This window comes from Macaca thibetana, chromosome 2 (assembly GCF_024542745.1).
Source record: "Macaca thibetana thibetana isolate TM-01 chromosome 2, ASM2454274v1, whole genome shotgun sequence".
NCBI classification, from domain to species: domain Eukaryota; kingdom Metazoa; phylum Chordata; class Mammalia; order Primates; family Cercopithecidae; genus Macaca; species Macaca thibetana.
Genome location: NC_065579.1, coordinates 91,831,514 through 91,849,978, shown reverse-complemented (window position 1 = coordinate 91,849,978; position 18,465 = coordinate 91,831,514). Strand labels below are relative to the sequence as shown.

Sequence of the window (18,465 nt, the reverse complement as noted above, 5' to 3'; positions counted from 1 at the left end):
TAAGAGGAGGTTCAACTCCAGACCTAGACCAGCTAAAGATCAAAGACAAGGGCAAGATGCTCTCTGCTGTCAACATCACACACTTGTCTCAACAGAAGGAAGGAATTTATGTAAAATAAGAAGTGGAAAGAGAAGAACATCTGTGGCAGTGAGATGACATTTCCACCTGCTTCTGATTCCATCTAATAGCCAGTGGAGGTATGGGGGAGAGAGGAGGGAGACAGGGTGGTTGGGGCTGGAAGAAATGTTTTCAGCAGAACCATGCCTCAGATGGCTCTCAGAACTCAGCCTAGAAAGCAAGCCAGTTCAGAGGCACAGGGAGACTTACAGAGGTGACATAAATGAACAAAAAATAAACTGTGCATTTGGCAAGATGGGCACTGTAAGTCTGTGCTGTGATGAACACAGATATTAAACATGCCCTGTGCCTGCCAGGTGTCACGTTTCCGAAATCCCTTGCTCTGTCAGAATTTGCAGAGGAATGAGCTGGGCTCTGCTAATTTCTGTTATTGGTAACAGATCACATTTGTAGAGTACTTACGATGCGCCAGGCACCATGCTGAGAGGTTTCCGATCTACTACTCCCCATAATCCTCACATTGCTCTTGAGAGAGAGAGGAGATGGAGCTCATTCACCTGAAGCGATGGAGAATTCTCCCCTTGACTGCACATCTGTGCATCTGGTTAAGGATCAGAACACAATGGGAAGAGTTCCAAAGCCAACTGACCACCAAATAGTCTGAGCATGATGTGCTCCTGAGGCCCTTAGAGCCAAGGGTCACTCCTAAAACAGAAGATCAGCTGTCTACCACCCAGGAATGCGATTCCTCCCACCTGCTCTGTGTGTGGGCTCTGGGCTACGGGACAGCACAAGCCAGAGAGGCAAGGGGTCAAGGGAGACTCAGGGCTCGCCAACAGGCAGAGCTGTGGCCAGAACTGGCTCTTTCACTGACCAGCTGTGGGACATCCGGCAGGCTTCTTCACTCCCAGAGCCTCCATTTCGTCAACAGAAAATGGAAGTCGTAGTGCCTAGTTCACAGGGGCAATGTCAGAGTCACAGGAGGTAATTATAGCACATGCCCAGCACTTCACAGGAACTGGGCAGATTCGAGCACACCTCACACAATGAGGTCTTTCATCTTAAGGGGACACAGACACACACACTGAGCAGAGCACCCAGGCTTCAAGTGGAGAACATTTCCATCTGTGGCCAAGACTCGGTTCTCTGCCCAGATCCTCTCAGGTCCCCTCTCTTGCTTCGGCCTGCACAGCCCCCAGGTTTTTCATGCCTTCACTTCTAGAGGCTGCCTTACTTTTAGAGGGTAAAGTGCCTTGGGGTTACTACCTCTGGAGCAGCCCCAACCAATGACTGGCAGATACAGGAGTGTGAGAGTCCAGCTCCCCTGCTTCCAGGTAGGACCAACTCCGAGGTCAGGATCAGGATGAGGCTAAGATGCTCCCTGAAATCTCACTCTTGCTTCCCTTCTCCTCTTTCCTATCCTGTCCCATTTATTTCCAGTCTCATTAGGAGCACCTCTCTAACTAAACTAGTTACATGATGCCCTCATTTCAGGGTCTGCTTCTTGAGAATCCAGCCCAAGATACCATCTGACTTCATCTTGAATGCCTGATCCTCCTTGTCCACGTGGGAAATTCCTTCAATACTTGTTCAGGGGTCACTCCTTCTGTGAAGCCTGTCTTGACCTCTTTAGTACAGATACTCTGGGCACATATGCATACAGTGCTGCAGGGGTGTGTGTGTGTGTGCACGTGTGTGTATATGTGTGTTGACCTGTTTGGGGCTGTGGAAGTCTTGAGGGTAAAAATTTCATTTTGTTCATAGTTATTGGGGGTATAACTAGTCTCTAGTGAAAGCCTCTGATGAACTGGGTAACCTTCTGAAAATACAACTTTCCATAGCAGTGGCTTCTTTAGAGCCCAGGGGTCCAGTGAGCAGGTATGGAAGCCACCAGGAGGGAGTTCCAGGAACCTAACCCCTGAGTCAACCAAAGCACATTTCAATTTAGAAATGGGTTCTGTCGCCTAAAAATAATGATGATGATGATAATCATGATGATGACTGGAAACTCTGATTTAGAGTAAACTGACCAGGACTTGAGGATTTGGGGAGAAAAAGGCTCATTTTTCATGTGGTTCATCTCCTTGGCCATCTCTTTATGCAATGACAGCCACTATCAACAGAGTGCCCCTGTGGATGTGCCGTGCAAGAGGCTTTGCATCGAGATGACACTGGATCCCTCCCAGTCCTCCAGGATAAGCATTCCTTACATGTGACTGGCACCGGTCACTGCACCTTCAATGAAATAGACATACTGTCCACTTGCTCTGTCTCCTCTGCCACCCTGACCTCTTGCCAGGTGATAGTCACAGCCTTCTAACCAGCTCCTTATTTCCACCCTTGCCCCTACAACCCACCATCCACACAATGGCCTATCATTTTTAAAGAACATACATTGGATCATGTCATTCCCTGCTCCAAACAGAAGCTTTCAATAGCTTTCCTTTGTAATGGCCCAGTGGTGTTACCTGGGGTGGACCCTGCCTAGGTCCACCGTGGTTCTCTTCACTGCTCACCAGCTTCCTGCTACCTGGTTTTTCTGTGCCTTGAAGAGGCCAAGCCTTTTGGGGCTCCATACAACTCTCCTCCCCAACTGGGACACTCTTCCTCACGCTTGGCAAGTGAATTCCTTCTCATCTGCCAGTCTCAGCTTCCTTGGAGAAACATTCCTCGACCCCCAATCTAAAGCAGGCTACTCCCTGGGGACTAACCTCAACTAGAAATAGAATCCTTGTTTGCGTCCTTGATGACTGCTGCCTCCTCGGCCAACTCCGGGAGGGCAGGCCAGGGATCATGTCTCTTGTTACCCATCGAGTCTCCAGTGCCTAGCACAGTGCCTGGCTCTTAGCAAGCCCTCAATAAATATTCATCATACAAATAAGCAAATGATGACCATTAGAAAATATGACTCGTATGTTTGGCAAACTATACCAAGAGTTTTCTCAATTCTTGATGGTCAGAGCTTAATTCTCACATGTGGGGAGGCGGGTGAGGAGAAAGAACTGCCCACCACCCACTACTGATGGCATACGTTGGGGTGGTGTTGACCCTTCAACAACCCTCCTCTTCATCCTACATCTCAGCATAATGTGAGGTTCAAGGGGGAAAGATTATATTGTCATATGGAACATGATTGTAACTATAATTGGTCACATAAAGGATAAATAACAAGTCATAGTCTATTTCATGACAGTAAAAGCGGTAAACTTTGCCTCTAGAAGCAGTCCACCAAAGGAATGGTAAGTGGCATTTTTGTGGAGTACTCTTGCTGGCCATGTTGACAGATGCCTCTCTGGTTGAGATACCAGGCTTGTATCTTTGGTGGGGAGTGTTAGGGAGTGGTGTGGAAGGGCAAGTCACATGTGGGCAGGACTGCAGAGGTGCTGTGCCACCCTAAGCAGCAGCTGTGCACCAGCCCTTCTTCTAGGAGCTTCATGCTGGTATCACTGAACCTTCTCAGCAACTCCAGGAAGTAGAAAGGTTTCTGCCTGACTCCAGAGCACAAGGTGAAGAGAAGCTAGAGACAGCTGTATCCCGTGTCCAGGACACCATGCCAGACTTCCTGCGCCTGGACATAGCCTATAGCCCTCAGGTTTCCGGATCCCTCTGATTTTCGGTCTGGTTTTCCAGTCTTTCAGTGCAATTCTGAGCACTTCCACTGGATAGCCTTCGAATCCATTCTGATTCTGCTGAAATGCGACAGAGCCAGTCTTTCCGGCTGGCACCGAAGACCTCAGTCTGGTGCACACTCCACATGGCAGCCGCTTACGGACTCATCTGTGGACTTACAAGTTTATCATGTATTCTGCTATTTGAAAATATCAAGAAAATAGCAAGAATTCTTGCACGCTTCTCATACAGGAGTTTGAGAAGACGGGAGTTTGAGGGGATGTCTTGCAGTAACAGAGCTGATTCCATAAAGTCTTGATTTGCCTTGGGGGAGTTCCTGGCCTCAGATGATGGGGTCCTTTCCTCTTCTGTGGACCTCAGTAACCAATTCAGGGATCAGAGAAGGCGCCTTCACCCCTCAACATCATCTGATATCTTTTTATGGCTGCATGAAGACAGATGAACATCTCCAGAGCCTACTCATTTTCTTTCTGAAGGCCTTCTCAGAGATAAATTCCTTTCCTTTCTGCAGGCCAGATTTCCAGGGCATGATTAACTACATTTCTCCTGTTCTTCATCTTTAGAGTTTCTGTGGGCCTCAAACAACACTTTCTGAATTTTCCCCTCTCATCCCCTACTCACTCCCTGAAAGGTAAATAGAGTTAGGTTGAAGATGTAATTCAACATGTACTTGGCACCTCGCAATCAGCACTTTGATTCTGCAGTCACGCAGGTCTCACATGGCATTCTCAGGTTTGGGTCTGTACAGAGCCAGGTCCGGCTGTGGCTGATCCTAGACATATGCTAACACGCTCCCTGAGAAAGGCCCTGGAGCCAGTCATTAGTGAACCAGGCAAAGCCTCAAGAATCTATGCCCTATTTCTAGTTATTCATCCAAATGCTCTGTAAAGCACAACTTGAACCATGGCATAAAAATAAAAGATATAAAGAATCATAGGACACGTGTGCACGCTCTGGGCGCCCCAGAGGTTTCCTGCGCCAGTGTTCCCATGTGTGGCGTAAACCTGAGGGCCTTATGTTATGAGGAGATGGGGGCTGCGGTGACTCACAGGATCAGGCATTTCAACCTAGAGAACCCAGCGGAATGGGAAATCAGCAAGATGAAGCCCTCTCCTGCTCCCAGGCAGTCCTCTACCAACAGCCTCCTGTGACAGCAGATTAGTCTCTACCCAGAAGGGAGAGACTGCTCATAAAGGTGACAAGCTGCTGTCATTTCTAAAAGACGTGTATGTTGATTCCAAAGATCCCGTGTCTTCCGCGCAGGTAAAAGCTTCTGAAACAACACGTCAAGAGCCAAAGGAATTCAGATTGCTGAAAGGCCATCACTTTGGTATGATAAATATTAAGAGCATTCCCAAAGGCAAAATTTCCATTGTAGAAGCATTGACACTTCTCAATAATCATAAATTTTTTCCAGAAACATGGACTGCTGAGAAAATAGCACAAGAATACCATTTAGAACAGAAAGATGTGAATTTCCTTCTTAAATATTTTGTTACTTTTGAAGTCAAAATCTTCCTTCCTGAAGACAAGCAAGCAATACAATCAAATGAAGAAAATCACAAAAATTTCCTATGTGTACTCCTCATCCCTCATCCTGTATATTTTCTCATTTTTGGCATATTAAATTATGTTAATTACCAAGTGTTTAATGCTCTCATTGTGAGAGCATACTCTTTTTTTTTTTTTTTTTTTTTTTTGAGACAGAGTCTTGCTCAGTTGCCTAGGCTGGAGTGCAGTGGCGCGAACTCGGCTCACTGCAAGCTCCACCTTCTGGGTTCATGCCATTCTCCTGCCTCAGCCTCCCAAGTAGTGGGGACTACAGGCGCCTGCCATCACGCTCGGCTAATTTTTTTTTTTTTTTGTATTTTTTAGTAGAGATGGGGTTTCATCATGTTAGCCAGAATGGTCTCGATCTCCTGACCTCGTGATCTGCCCGCGTTGGCCTCCCAAAGTGCTAGGATTACAGGCGTGAGCCACCGCGCCAGGTCGAGAGCATACTCTTAATATTTATTGAGCTCCCAGACTTTTCAAGATTGCCATAGAATGTATTTTGTTTTCTTTTAATTTGCTTTAGGCATATTTCATATGTACATGTCAGCATGTCTAATCAGCACATCTGTACTTTTATTATAAGTAAAAGAGTTAATTTGTTATTTTAGGCACATCATACCAACTCTTAAATTGGTCATATGACCCCTTGGGAAGTGTCCTGAATCCCTTATTTAAGTTTTACTTTCCAAGTTAGGTGTTTATTTCATTCTTCATATGTGATAGTGAAAGTAAAAGCTTTCCTGACTCGTAAGACTGACGTTTTCTTGTTAGGGAAAGAGACTCGACAGCATGGTATACCAACAGTATTTCCCAAATAAAGGCACACAGGAGAAAATAACAAATCAATATAATCCAATTAAAATTACTACCCTGGGAATAAGAAGTATTGAGTATTTTATTTTGAATTGGTTTTAAGTATGGAATTATCATCTTTACAGCTATAAAAAAAATTAGTGATGTTTACAAAATGTTGGGAATTTCTGCTTTGACAAACAAATAGGTAAGTCCTGTGGCCTTCAGAGAGGCAGGCAGCAGTAGAAACTTTCAAAAAAGTAACATTTCTCTGGATTTAACATGGAAATAGAAAAATTTAAATATTAAATAAAAAAACCATTGTAAATGAAATTTGGTGATTATATATAGTTTCAGATGTTAACGCTAGTTGAGAGAAGAGAGAAAAAATATCAAGTAGAAGCAGAGGACAGGATCATTGGAAGGGACCTGAGAAATTGCCCCTTCATCCATTTTAGCACACTTATTAGCGTGGCATGTACCAATACTAGGATCTTGAGTGAGAGGGTGTGAGTTTAGCTCTGCCTAATATATTACTGCTTGTGGGATCTTTGGGAGACTGTATCCTCTTTGAGATTGAATTTCTTCTATAAAATGAGCATAATACTACTTTACTTAAATTTAAGGGTCATCATGAAGATAAATGAAACAGTAAAGGACTACAAAGGACCAAGCAAATATGAATTATTTTTTGCAGTGGAGAAACAAGCACCTGGTGAGAATATATGACCTAAGGTTCTATAGTTTATGACCTAACCAGGCCCAGAAAGCAGTTTTTCAAATCCTAGTAGTGTGTTTTTTCTGTTGTGCCAAAAACAGCACGCCTCAGAGAAAGAAAAAAGTGTGAATTGTGGGTATATTGGGGTTATCAGTGTGCTTCTAAGGGAAGACAGGCATCACTACTTCCCAGAGATGCCCCGGAATGATATAGAAGATACTGAAGAATTCAACGTGATGATGGAATGAGGCATTTGTAGTAATGCTGAGAACAGAAAAATGGACTAAGTGGAAAATCTGTACACATGTCTTTGAATATAGATTTGTTATGTGAACAAACTACCTTGTTTATTTTTAGTTCAATACAATAATTGTTTTAAGAAAACGTGAAATAACTACTCAATATAAAATGCACTTTAAAACTCCTGTTTAAAAAAAATCACAGGAAAATTGCTTGATTTCTCAATCAGTTAAATTTACCACCATGCACACGTTATGTGGTTAAAAATCTGATTGTTTTCCTCTCCACTCACACGCTGCTGGATACCAATATAAGTACATTTCCTGTTCCTTCCAAGGCCATAACAATTTGGTGCCTAATCTAAAATCTTTGAAACTTTGCCTGATTTAAATTTGGTGGCGAGCCTTTATGGAAATTCCCCTTCAGACTGATGGTTGACAGAGGGCCAGACATTCAGAAGAATCACGCAGGGAAGAACGTGTTTGTTCTAAAAAGGCAAACCTTCCTACTCAGAAAAGATTTTTTTTTTTCCTGCCAGGAAAATTGAGAACAACAGATTGTAGAACTTCACTGTAGCTCATGGACTGAAAAGGCAAAGTCATGAAAAGGAGGGAAAAGGGGCATTGTGGGATTCTCATGTGTGTTAATTTTTTCTTGGGAGTGCTAAAAAAAACCTCAGCCTCTTCCCAAGAACTCTTGATAATGAAAATATCATCATAGTGCTCAAAATTGGAACAGTAATTAATGGAAGTGATATTTTGGGGAAGTACAGATGACTCGGAATCCAACGAGATGTTAAGCAACATTTTCCTGGATCCCACAGTCTAGTCCTATAATGGAAGGCAATATGCCCAGTACTTTTTTTTTTTTTTTTCATCTACACAAGGGATTCCACATGTAGAAAACCTGTTAGGTATTTCCATTAGCTTCTACTTATTAACACTGTGGTTTACCAGAACATTCTAAACCTCTCATGTTGGGCATGTATTTAATGCTATAAAACTTTTAAGCCAGAACTATGACAATGAGCAGGGAACCACTTTCCTCTTTCACTTCCCAGGTGGAGGTCTGAATTAGCAGTCAAATTGCCAGAAGGCAGGGAAGAAAAGGGAAACGCCAACTCCAAATATAGGACCTTCCAGAAAAACTGACTGTAAGTAGTAAGTGACCCAGCATCAATCCATTTGGTTTCTATTATTAAAATTAGTACCTGGCCTGAGCCGACAGGTAGAGGCTGCAGTAAGCCATGATTGCACCACTGCACTCCATCCTGGGTGACAAAGCAAGACCCTGTCTCCAACAAACAAACAAACGAACAAAAATAGTGCTTGGACAACTTCTCTTGTGGGTAGAGCATAAAAGTCTGCATGGAACACTCGTTCCCCTCACTGAGTAGGGAATGCCCACCCCTCACTCATTCAGGAATTCATATTCATCCCAGGCTCACTGATATTATCACCTCTTACTCACTAAAAATGGGCAGGACTGAAGTTTTACTGAGGTCCCTAAGCATCATTATTATTATTGTTTTTTTTCTTGTTTGTTTCTTTGTGTTTTGAGACGGAGTTTCACTCTGTCACCCAGGTTGGAGCGCAGTGGCACAATCTTGGCTCACTGCAACCTCCACCTCCTGGTTTCAAGTGATTCTCCAGCCTCAGTTTCTGAGTAGCTAGGTTTACAGGAGCCCATCACCACGGCCAGCTAATTTTTATATTTTTTAGTAGAGACAGCGTTTCACCATGTTGGCCAGGCTGGTCTTGAACTCCTGATCTCAGGTGATCTGCCTGCCTCGGCCCAGCATTTATTTTCCATATGAACCCTTTGCAACCAGGGTCTCGTAAGAGTGGTCTTTGGTTTGATCCCCATTCTGACATTTTGACATGTGGTGTCTCCACTGTTGTCAGAGAGTAAGTTAACAACAGTTTCTAAGCACATAATCATTATAAACTTGTCAGTTTTGTAAATGTGTCACAGCAACACTGACTCTTGTAAGAAAGGGTAAGTCGCCCTTGAGAGAAGGTAAATTCCACAGAAGGGGATGCAGAAAGGTAGGATCATTGCATAGCTCACTGGCAAAAGAAGTGGATCGGCTGCTGTCTCCTCCTCTACTCCCCTGGGATCTGAGTGTGGGCGTCAAATACAGGATGAACCCCCTCTCAACCCCCCTGCTCCTGCAAGAACAACAATCAAAGGCAATAAAATTCCAAGGCCACAGCTCTCCTCCAGCCTCTCCCACACCTCCACAATAAGCCTCGTGGTTTGCCACATCCTCCCGTGTCTCGGAGGCCTTGGTGCCAACTGCACTTTATGGAGGAGAAGGGGGTGGTAAATACAGGGTTAAAGAGCAGTTACTAGGTCTTGGCAATTTGGGTGTAATCTCTTTAAGTCATTCAAACAACTTGTTTTTAAAACACCCAATGTTTGCCTGGAAACCCAGTGTTTTGGGAGGCTGAGGCAGGAGGATTGCTTGAGGCCAGGAGTTTGAGACCAGCCTGAGCAACATCGTGGGACCCTATCTTGACAAAAAAATGAACAAAAAAAAAAGAAAAATTAGGCATGGTAGTGCGCCTGTAGTCCTAGCTACTCTGGAGGCTAAGATGAGAGAATCCCTTGAGGCCAGGTATTCAAGGCTACAGGGAGCTATGACTGTGCCACTGCACTCCAGCCTGCGTGACAGAGTGAGACCCTGTCTCTTAAAAACCAAACCAAACCAAACACACAGTATTTACCCATGGAGTAATGTGATGGGTAAGGCAGATGTGGTCTGCCTTAGGAAAGGTCTAAGAAAGATATAAATAGTCCTGGCTCCACAGTGGAAATCCAACCCTGTTGAGGCGGGGGTACTTCCAGACCATTTCCAGACAATCATAGCAGGAAACGTTCACATAATGATGGCATCCTAAAGGACAATGCTATCACAAGAACAAACCACAGAAGTTCTCCAGGGGGGCCTGGAAGCCAAGGCAGGCATAGTCTCGGGTCTGCCACAAACCCAACATCTTGGCTTAGAGACTGTCTTGACCCTCAAATTCCAGCTCCAGGTCTCCAAGTCACCCAGCTTCCCTTGCCCTCTGACGAGGGCTGTCCTGGGGTGGCTGACTCACCGTCACCTCTTCTGGGTTGCCATGAGCTATTTCCACCACCCTTAGGGCAGGATCCACCTTCACCTTGGCGCGGGACATGAACTGGATGACAGATGAACTGTCCTGTGGAAGAAACAGCACAACTTACTCAAAGATTTTTCTATGATAATAGCTGGGCCTTGAGAGGGACTGGGCAGAAATGAAATTCCATGATTCCATGTAGCCCAGACAAAAATTTTATCATTGAACTAGATACCTCTCCATCCCAGGCACCCACATAAACACAGACTTCCAGGGTTTCTCTTGAGAATTCTTTGCAGCTCATGGTGGATGCTGGGAAATGATGGCGTTTGCTGGGAAATGATGGAGTAATCAACACATGCAAGCTGTGTGCTGTGGTTTCCAAGCAGTAAGAGTCAGATATTTGGATATTGCTATTGACATGTTCACAAAGAGTTGAGGATAAATAAAACTGCTTAATTGTGTACAGCAAATCGAGGCTTGGCATTCCACAAAAGGCATCTGATCTACATTTTATAGGCATCTTCCTGCCTTGACCACAACCCTCAAACCCTTCATATGAGTTGCTTTTAACTCTTTCTTTGCTCTTAAATGAAGTTGTTTGGGAATCAAAACCATTTAACGTTGAAAGAGGGTGCCTGATGGAGAGATGGGGAAGGGGGAAATATCTGGCTTATAAATTAAGGAGAAAGGGGTAGGGGTATAAGGGAGCACATCTAAGACTCAGGAATCACCCCCCAGCCAGAGGCAGGCAGAGGCCTTCCTGTGGGCTCAGATTCAAAGCCACTGATCCAGATAACCAGAAAATGGCGCCAAAGCAGGGATGGAGAATGAATTTGGAAGAAGACAGGGACTGGCAAAACTGTGGCCTGGTGAGGAGCCAGAACCTCAAGCCAGTGGGACAGGTTGATCGTGAAGCAGAAGGGAAGCCTGGCTTCTGTTGTGGAAACAGATAGCAGAGAACTAGTGCATTCAACATTCTACCTGCGGGGCAGCAGGGACTCCACAGGCAAGGTGTCTTGTGGTGTCCCCACCTACATCTACCCAGCTTGCCTGTCATGCAAGGAGCTCACACTCAGATGCCACCTTTGGCTAAACTCTCAAAGAACAGGAAGGTAGAGGACTCCACAGAAAACAGTTCCAAGGGTACCCTTTGCTCATCTCTGCCAATGAAACCACAAAGACCTTCCTGGGGCACAGAGGTACCCCAGTCTGTATATGTGACTTGGGAGTTATACATCAATTATCATTCTTTTCTTAAAACAACCATAAAACACATTTTAAATGCTTTTGGGAAGCTTGTCATTCAAAAGAGTTACTCCAGTTCACTCACTTTAAGCAAGCAATAATTTTAAGCAACAAATAATCTTTTACCAATTTAACAGTTTTATAAAGGTGGGGTTTTATGTGTCAGGATATGCTGTATTTTCAATTTGGAATAATAATAATAATCTTGGGCCAGACACGATGGTTAAGGCCTGTAACCCCAGCACTTTGAGAGGCTGAAGTGGGAGGATCACTTGACGCTAGGAGGTCAAGATCAGCCTGGGAAACATCCTATCTCTACCAAAAATTAAAAAAAAAATTCATCTGGTATGGTAGCACGTGCCTGCAGTCCTAGCTGAGGATTAGCTGAGGCAGGAAGATCACTTGAGCCCAGGAGTTTGAGGCTGCAGTGAGCTATGATTGCACCACTGTACTCCCATCTGGGTGACAGAGCGAGATCCTGTCTCTAAAAATATTTTTTAATAAAAAAATTAAAATAAATAAAAATAACCTTGGATGCTAATAACGATAATTATGATGATGATGATGATGATGATGATGATGATGATGATAATTGCCAATGTTACAGGCCAAGCAGACAAGGAGTCTGGCACAGGATGGGCCCCCACGGTTGTAGAATCAGTGAAAAAAGCCTTACGGACTGGAAGAACACTTCGAAAGAAATCCGAATCCTACAGTGATTTTAAAAGTCAGATCCTACATTTCAAATGAAAACTTGTTAAGGTCAAAACAGTAAAACCTCAAATTCCCTTGTCTGGGGCCAGATCTTGAGGTCAAAAGGAAAATAAACACGACCGTAGGCCCAGGCAAACCACAAGGCTGGCACTACTCCACATCCTTCAGGAGGCCTGGAGCCATGCGGGCTCAACTCCCTAAGGGAGGCTGTAGCTGGCTTCGGGGTGACTGAAGCTCCAGCAGCAGCTGGGGCCCCATCTGGCTTCCAGGTCAACTTTGTTCTAAGCTTTTCTTTGCACCTGGAAATGCTCCTGGTTTCTGCTGAAAGGGCACATGGAGAATGAGCCTTGAAGGCTTCATATGACACCCTACAGCTTTCAGTTCTCTTGCCTGGGGCTCTACTGGCCTGGCTGGCCCATGGGGACCATAGTCACTGGGACATGTTCCTTGGCAAAGGGTCACCACCAGCTACCAGGACAGAAATGCAGAAGAACCAGGCTGCAGAGCTGTGCATGGTTAAGCGCAAATAACTGAAGTGCGAGCAGCGGCCATCTGGGTTGAGGATAAAGGAAACATCAGAGTGCCTTACTGCCACCAGTGCTGTCACCAGGGCTCTGTGGACAGTGGCAAGTATTGCACAGGCAATAAAACTGTCTGCAACACCATTTGTGAAGAATACAAATGGGATAGGTAAGTATGCAGAGGCATAGCCCTCCAGCCTGGCCTGGGGACACATTTCAGGAAGGTACTTCCGTAGATGTGGGGTTTCCAGGCTCCCTTCTGGAATCAGAGGATGGCCAGTGGTGCTCTAAGTCATGCCTGGTCCTCCAACACTGTCCTTTATAAAGGGAGAGGTACAAAGGGAGAAGAAAGCACTGCGGTATGAGTCCAACTTGCCCCAAACCAGTTCCCCTCCAGAGCAAACCAGAGAAATCAGAACTATGCACAGCTCTCTTCAGGTGTGTGAGGGCTGTAACAGCTACAGATTAAAATGGAAAAACATCCCCTGATGCCTGCATCCTCTCAGGTCAGTGTGTTACCTCTGTGCCTATTCCACAGAATGACTTTTCTAAGGCTATTCATTCACACGCGGATAGGTTTGTACAGATTAACACAGTTAGTCTTTCTAAAGAAAAAGAATTGGAATCTCTGTGACTAACATGCATATTTAGTTTTATCTTCACATGTAATTATTTTTACAGCATCTTGTTGGAAGTGGCCTCTCAGCAGCTCTCATCTTAAAATAAATCATAGGAAATTTGTATGATTCTTCAAGAGCCACCAATGCACTGTTTGAGGTGTTTTTTAATGAACCACCTGTGATATACTCAATAGCAAAGTGACCTGTGGTTCAAAAGTTGGACTAAAACAAAGTGTCATTTAAACTAGGACTCATGGGTCAAATCTGGCCCTCTGCCTGTTTTTATAAAGTTTTACTGGATCACAGCCATGCCCATTCATTTGTTTATGGCTGCTTTCACAATACAATGGCAGAGTTGAACAGTTGCAAGAGTCTGTAGGGCCTGCAAAGCCTGAAATATTTACTACTGGCCCTTTACAGAAAAGGTTAGCCCACCATCCAAAGCGAGGTCCCTAGACCTGCAGGACTGGCATCACCCGGGTGCTTGTGGCAACTGGAGAGCCTCAGACTCCACCCCAAAGGAATCTGTGTTTGAACAAGATCTCCAGGTGATTCTGATGCAAGCTAAAGCATGAGAAACTTAAATGTGCAAACAAAATCCCTGGGGAATGTGTTAAAATGAAGATGCTGATTTATTAAGTATGCGGTGGAGCCCAGGATTCTGCATTTCTAACAAACTCTCAGGTGATGCTGATGCTGCTGGTCCTCAGACCACACTTTGAGTAGCAAGGGTCTGGTATTTTACCCTGGCATTGTCTACCAGCAGAATTACCAATGGCACTTGCTGGAAAAGTTTCAAAAGGGGCAGCCAGACTATTACTAAACAGTTAAACAACAACAACAGCAACTACAACAACAGATGTTGGTGAGGATGCAAAGAAAAGGGAACACTTATACACTGTTAATGGGAAGGTAAATTAGTACAATCAAAAAAGCAGTATGGAGATTTCTCAAAGAACTAAAAATAGAACTGCCACATCCAGCAATCACACTAATGGGTATATACCCAAAGGGAAAGAAATATTGTATAAAAAAATACCTGCACTGGTAAGTTTATTGCAGCACTATTCACAATAGCAAAGATAGGGAATCAACTTAAGTGTCCATCAATGGATGACTGGTTATAGAAAATGTGTATATATATACACACACACTATGGAATACTACTCAGCTATAACAAAGAATTAAATTATGTCTTTTGCAGCAACATGGATGGAAATGGAGTTCATTACCCTAAGTGAAATAACTCAAAAATAGTCAAATACTGCATGTTGTCACTTATAAGTGGGAGCTAAGTAATGGGTACCCATAGGCATAAAGAGTAGAATTAATAGACATTGGAGACTCCAAAATTTGGGATGGGGGTGAAGGTTGAAAAGTTACCTATTGGGTACCATGTTCACTATTCAGGTGATGGGTACACTAAAGCCCAGATTTCACCACTACACAATATATTCATGTAAGAAATCTGCACTTGTACCCCCGAAGTACATAAAAATAAATACAGAGTCTCTTGTAGACAGCCAAAAGGGGGGGCAGCCGGAGCGTCATGAGGACACCAAATCAAATGTTTTCCTTTTTTTCCCCAAAATCGGATGTCAACAATTCAAATGCTTCTAAATTTACCTTCAAGTGCGGTTCCTTAGGGCTTACCTTTTTCAGTATTTCTGTGTTCAGCAGCATGTAAATGTCTATAGTACGACTTTCTTCTTTAGCAAGAGCACTAAAGTTACAGTGTGCTGTTAGGCAAGAAATTCCTGGTTTTTCACAGTCCTGAGAAGAAAAGTCAGAAAATTTCCCAATGGAATTAAGAACAAAGACAAATCCACAACAATTTATAGAGTAGTGGGCTCCATGAACTTGGTGACTGAGGCAATTCCAGGCCGAGGAAATCCATAAGAAGATGCAATCATTTTTTCTTGCCACCAGAGGGCATTCACGGGATTTCCCACCCGGTGGGAACCAGCGCATGCCTTTAAGTAAAGCAACTGGGAGAAAACAGCTCACTAGTTAATCCTACCAAGAATTGGATGAATTCACAAAGAGAAATATATATATATATTTTAAAACCACACACTTAAACTTTGCATTCTGAAAGCATTCTTATGAGTTTTGAACACAGACACGTTTCCTACATTGTGTGATTTCCACCTGTGCAGTGGCAAATATACTTTCATGCCTATTTATTAGGTAGGGTAAATGAGAGGGCTAAGAAGTCATGTGATTCTTGCTCAAGGAAACACAAAAGTTACAATAGAGATGTAAATCCTGGCTGGGCGCGGTGGCTCATTCCTGTAATCCCAGCACTTTGGGAGGCTCAGGTATGGAAGTCACCTGAGATCAGGAGTTCAAGACCAGTTTGGCCAATGGTGAAACCGTCTCTACTAAAAATACAAAAATTAGCCAGGAGTGGTGGCGGGCGCCTGTAGTCCCAGCTACTGGGGAGGCTGAAATGTGAAAATTGCATGAACCCTAGAGGTGGAGGCTGCAGTGAGCCAAGATCACGCCACTGCACTCCAGTCTGGATGACAAAGCAAGACTCCATCTCAAAACAAACAAACAAACAAAAAACCGAAAACATAAATCCCAAATTTAAGGTACAAAAGTTTTCTTTTTTATATGATAGGTTCCAAAATGCATGTACATACCTTGATGATATTTCATCTATAGGGCAAAATTTTCAGCCAGAGTCATAACTATAAAATCACTAGGTATCACTACATCTAACAATCTAAGGGCTTTAAACAATAAATGTATCATCCTCACTATGTAAGTAAAAAAAAAAAAAATCCCAACCTTTTAAGTGGCAGTCATGCTTCTCAACAGGAGAAAAGAATGAGAAAGGAAGATAAAGGTGAGATGTGCCAGGGCTGAAATAAGGAGCTTAGAGAAATGTAACCTAAGATAATAAAAAGGAGGCTTTGGAAAAGCACTGTCATTCCATCTTCAATACCTTCACGTTTTAAAAATGGAGGTATAACAAATATAGTAAACAGAACAAATCTGAAGTGTATATCTTTATAATTTTTTTTTTTTTTTTTGAGATGGAGTCTTGCTCTGTCACCCAGGCTGGAGTACAGTGGCACTATCTTGGCTCACTGCAACCTCTGCCTCCCTGATTCAAGCTATTCTCCTGCTTCAGCCTCCTGAGTAGCTGGGATTACAGGCACCCACCACACCTGGCAAATTTTTGTATTTTTAGTAGAGACAGGATTTCAACATGTTGGCCAGGCTGGTCTCAAACTCCCACCCCCTCAGCCTCCCAAAGTGCTGGGATTATAGGCGTGAGCCACTGCGCCTGGCCTGTCTTTATAAATTTGTACATGTGTTTATACCTGGAGGACCACCACCCTGATTAGGATGTAGGACATTTCCAGCATCTAAGCAGGCTCCCTCATGCCCCATCCCATCCATATTCCTCTGAAAGTAACCACTTTCCTGACCTCTATCATCATGATTAGTTTTTGCTATTTCTGAACTTTCTATAAGTGAAATATTACAATATGTGGCTTTTGTCTCTAGCTTCTTCCACTCAATATATTCTGTCTGTGAGATTCATTAATGTAGCAGTAGCAATTTTTCATTACTGTGTAATATTCCAGTGTATGGATATACCACAATTGCTTACTTACTCTCCTGTTGATGGATATTTGCATTGTTCTCAGCTTTCACCTATTTTAACATTTCTCTGAGCATTCTTGTTCATGTCTTTTCTGGGGGGCATAAGTACTCATTTTTCTTGGGAATATTACTCAAGACTAGAATGACTGTGTCATAGGATACATACATGTTTTGTTTTAGTAGATACTATCAAACAGTTTCCCAAAATATTTGCACACGAATAATCACTCTTGTTTAGACTCATACTAGTTGAAGAAACATCTTACTTTGTGCTTGGTGGATTGCAACGATTTATCCCTTTTCCAGGTAATAGGATTTGGAATGTAAATTTAACATTTTGACAGAAACCTCAGACTGCAAATTAGGAGTTGACCACAGTCTGTGCCTTTATAAGTCAATTGATTAAAACCAGATTTAGGAAATAATAAATATCAAATAGAAAACTGGTGTCTTCCGAGTGAGGACCACCCATGTTACCCCAGCCACTAAGCAAATCCTTACCAAGACTTTTCTTCCAGACTTTGTGAAAAAAGCAAATATTGTGTGGAAGATATTTTCTTGTTCTTGAGGGATGATGCAGGGAGTTGGGTTTTTCTGGAAAGAGCAGTTTCCTTTCTCTTGGCCCACCTGCAAATGAAAAGAGGCCCGTCAGAGGGTCAGTCTCAAGAACGAATCATGATGCTGGAGCCCCTTATTATGGAGGCAGGAGTGGTAGAACCCCAATTCACCTTTCCTTCTTGTCCATTTTGAAGTGAACAACGGCTGAAAAGCTGAAAGGCAGAAGTTGTAGCATCAACGGGGCCAAATAATAGAAAACGTGGATGTTAGGTCCCCCAATAATTGATGAGATGACATACAACATGCAAATGAGATCTGACTAGAAAATAGGAAGACTTAAGGAGTAAAATAAGCCTTATACTCCATGGTTTTGAAAGCACACTTAAGAACATCCTTACCAAGCAATTCTTGTCTGAATGAGGAAAATGAGACTCAACTTAGGAAAATGAGACTCAACTTAGGTCACTGGCCAACAGTCATGAAGTCAAGAACCCAGGTCTGGAACTTGGGACCAAGCCTGATGGATGATCTACTGCCAGAGGTTTTCAACCATTCTAGAAAGCCCCCAGGGTGCTGTAAAACTCCTTAGAGGTCTTCCTAGAGAAAGGGAATGGGCAGCAAGCAGGACTGCTCTTGGTCCAACTCTAAAGCCAGAGTTTTGCTACCAAAACACTAACTGAGCAGCCTGTGCCCTGAGCCAGATGGGGACCTGCATGCTTGACTGAGCAGCTTCTGTCCTGAGCCAGACGAGGACCTGCATGCTCGTTGAGCTCTTGGTGAGTGATTTGATTTTGCTTCTGACAGCAATGGCAATGGTGCTGAGTGACAGCAACATTAGAAACAAAACAATGGTGTTTAGTCTTTCGTGATGATTTCCTTAAGAACAGCACTCTTTTTGATGTTTAAATTGAGGAACTGTTGAAAAAAATGAAGTCTTCTTTATATATCATCATCATATCACACTGCTTGTAGCTGAAGACTGGACAGGATGTGAGGTCAAACCAGAAAATTAATAATTAGTAATTCATAATTTAGGATTGTGCTTACAATCCCATGGCTAACCACA

General features: G+C 43.5%; 1 protein-coding gene and 1 pseudogene across 2 annotated transcripts in view; one reads left to right on the top strand and one right to left on the bottom strand.

Moving 5' to 3' along the window:
- ITGA9 (integrin subunit alpha 9) overlaps positions 1–18,465 on the bottom strand; it is a 388,944-nt gene that overhangs the window by 31,138 nt on the left and 339,341 nt on the right. For both annotated transcript variants that reach the window (XM_050780278.1, XM_050780279.1), the window contains 3 exons: positions 17,343–17,468; positions 14,874–14,993; positions 10,118–10,219 (listed from right to left, as the gene is read on the bottom strand). In XM_050780278.1, the coding sequence (XP_050636235.1) occupies positions 10,118–10,219; positions 14,874–14,993; positions 17,343–17,468 (348 nt within the window). The remainder of the gene's footprint in view (positions 1–10,117; positions 10,220–14,873; positions 14,994–17,342; positions 17,469–18,465) is intronic.
- On the top strand, positions 4,586–7,021 carry LOC126947738 (NADH dehydrogenase [ubiquinone] 1 alpha subcomplex assembly factor 4-like; annotated as a pseudogene).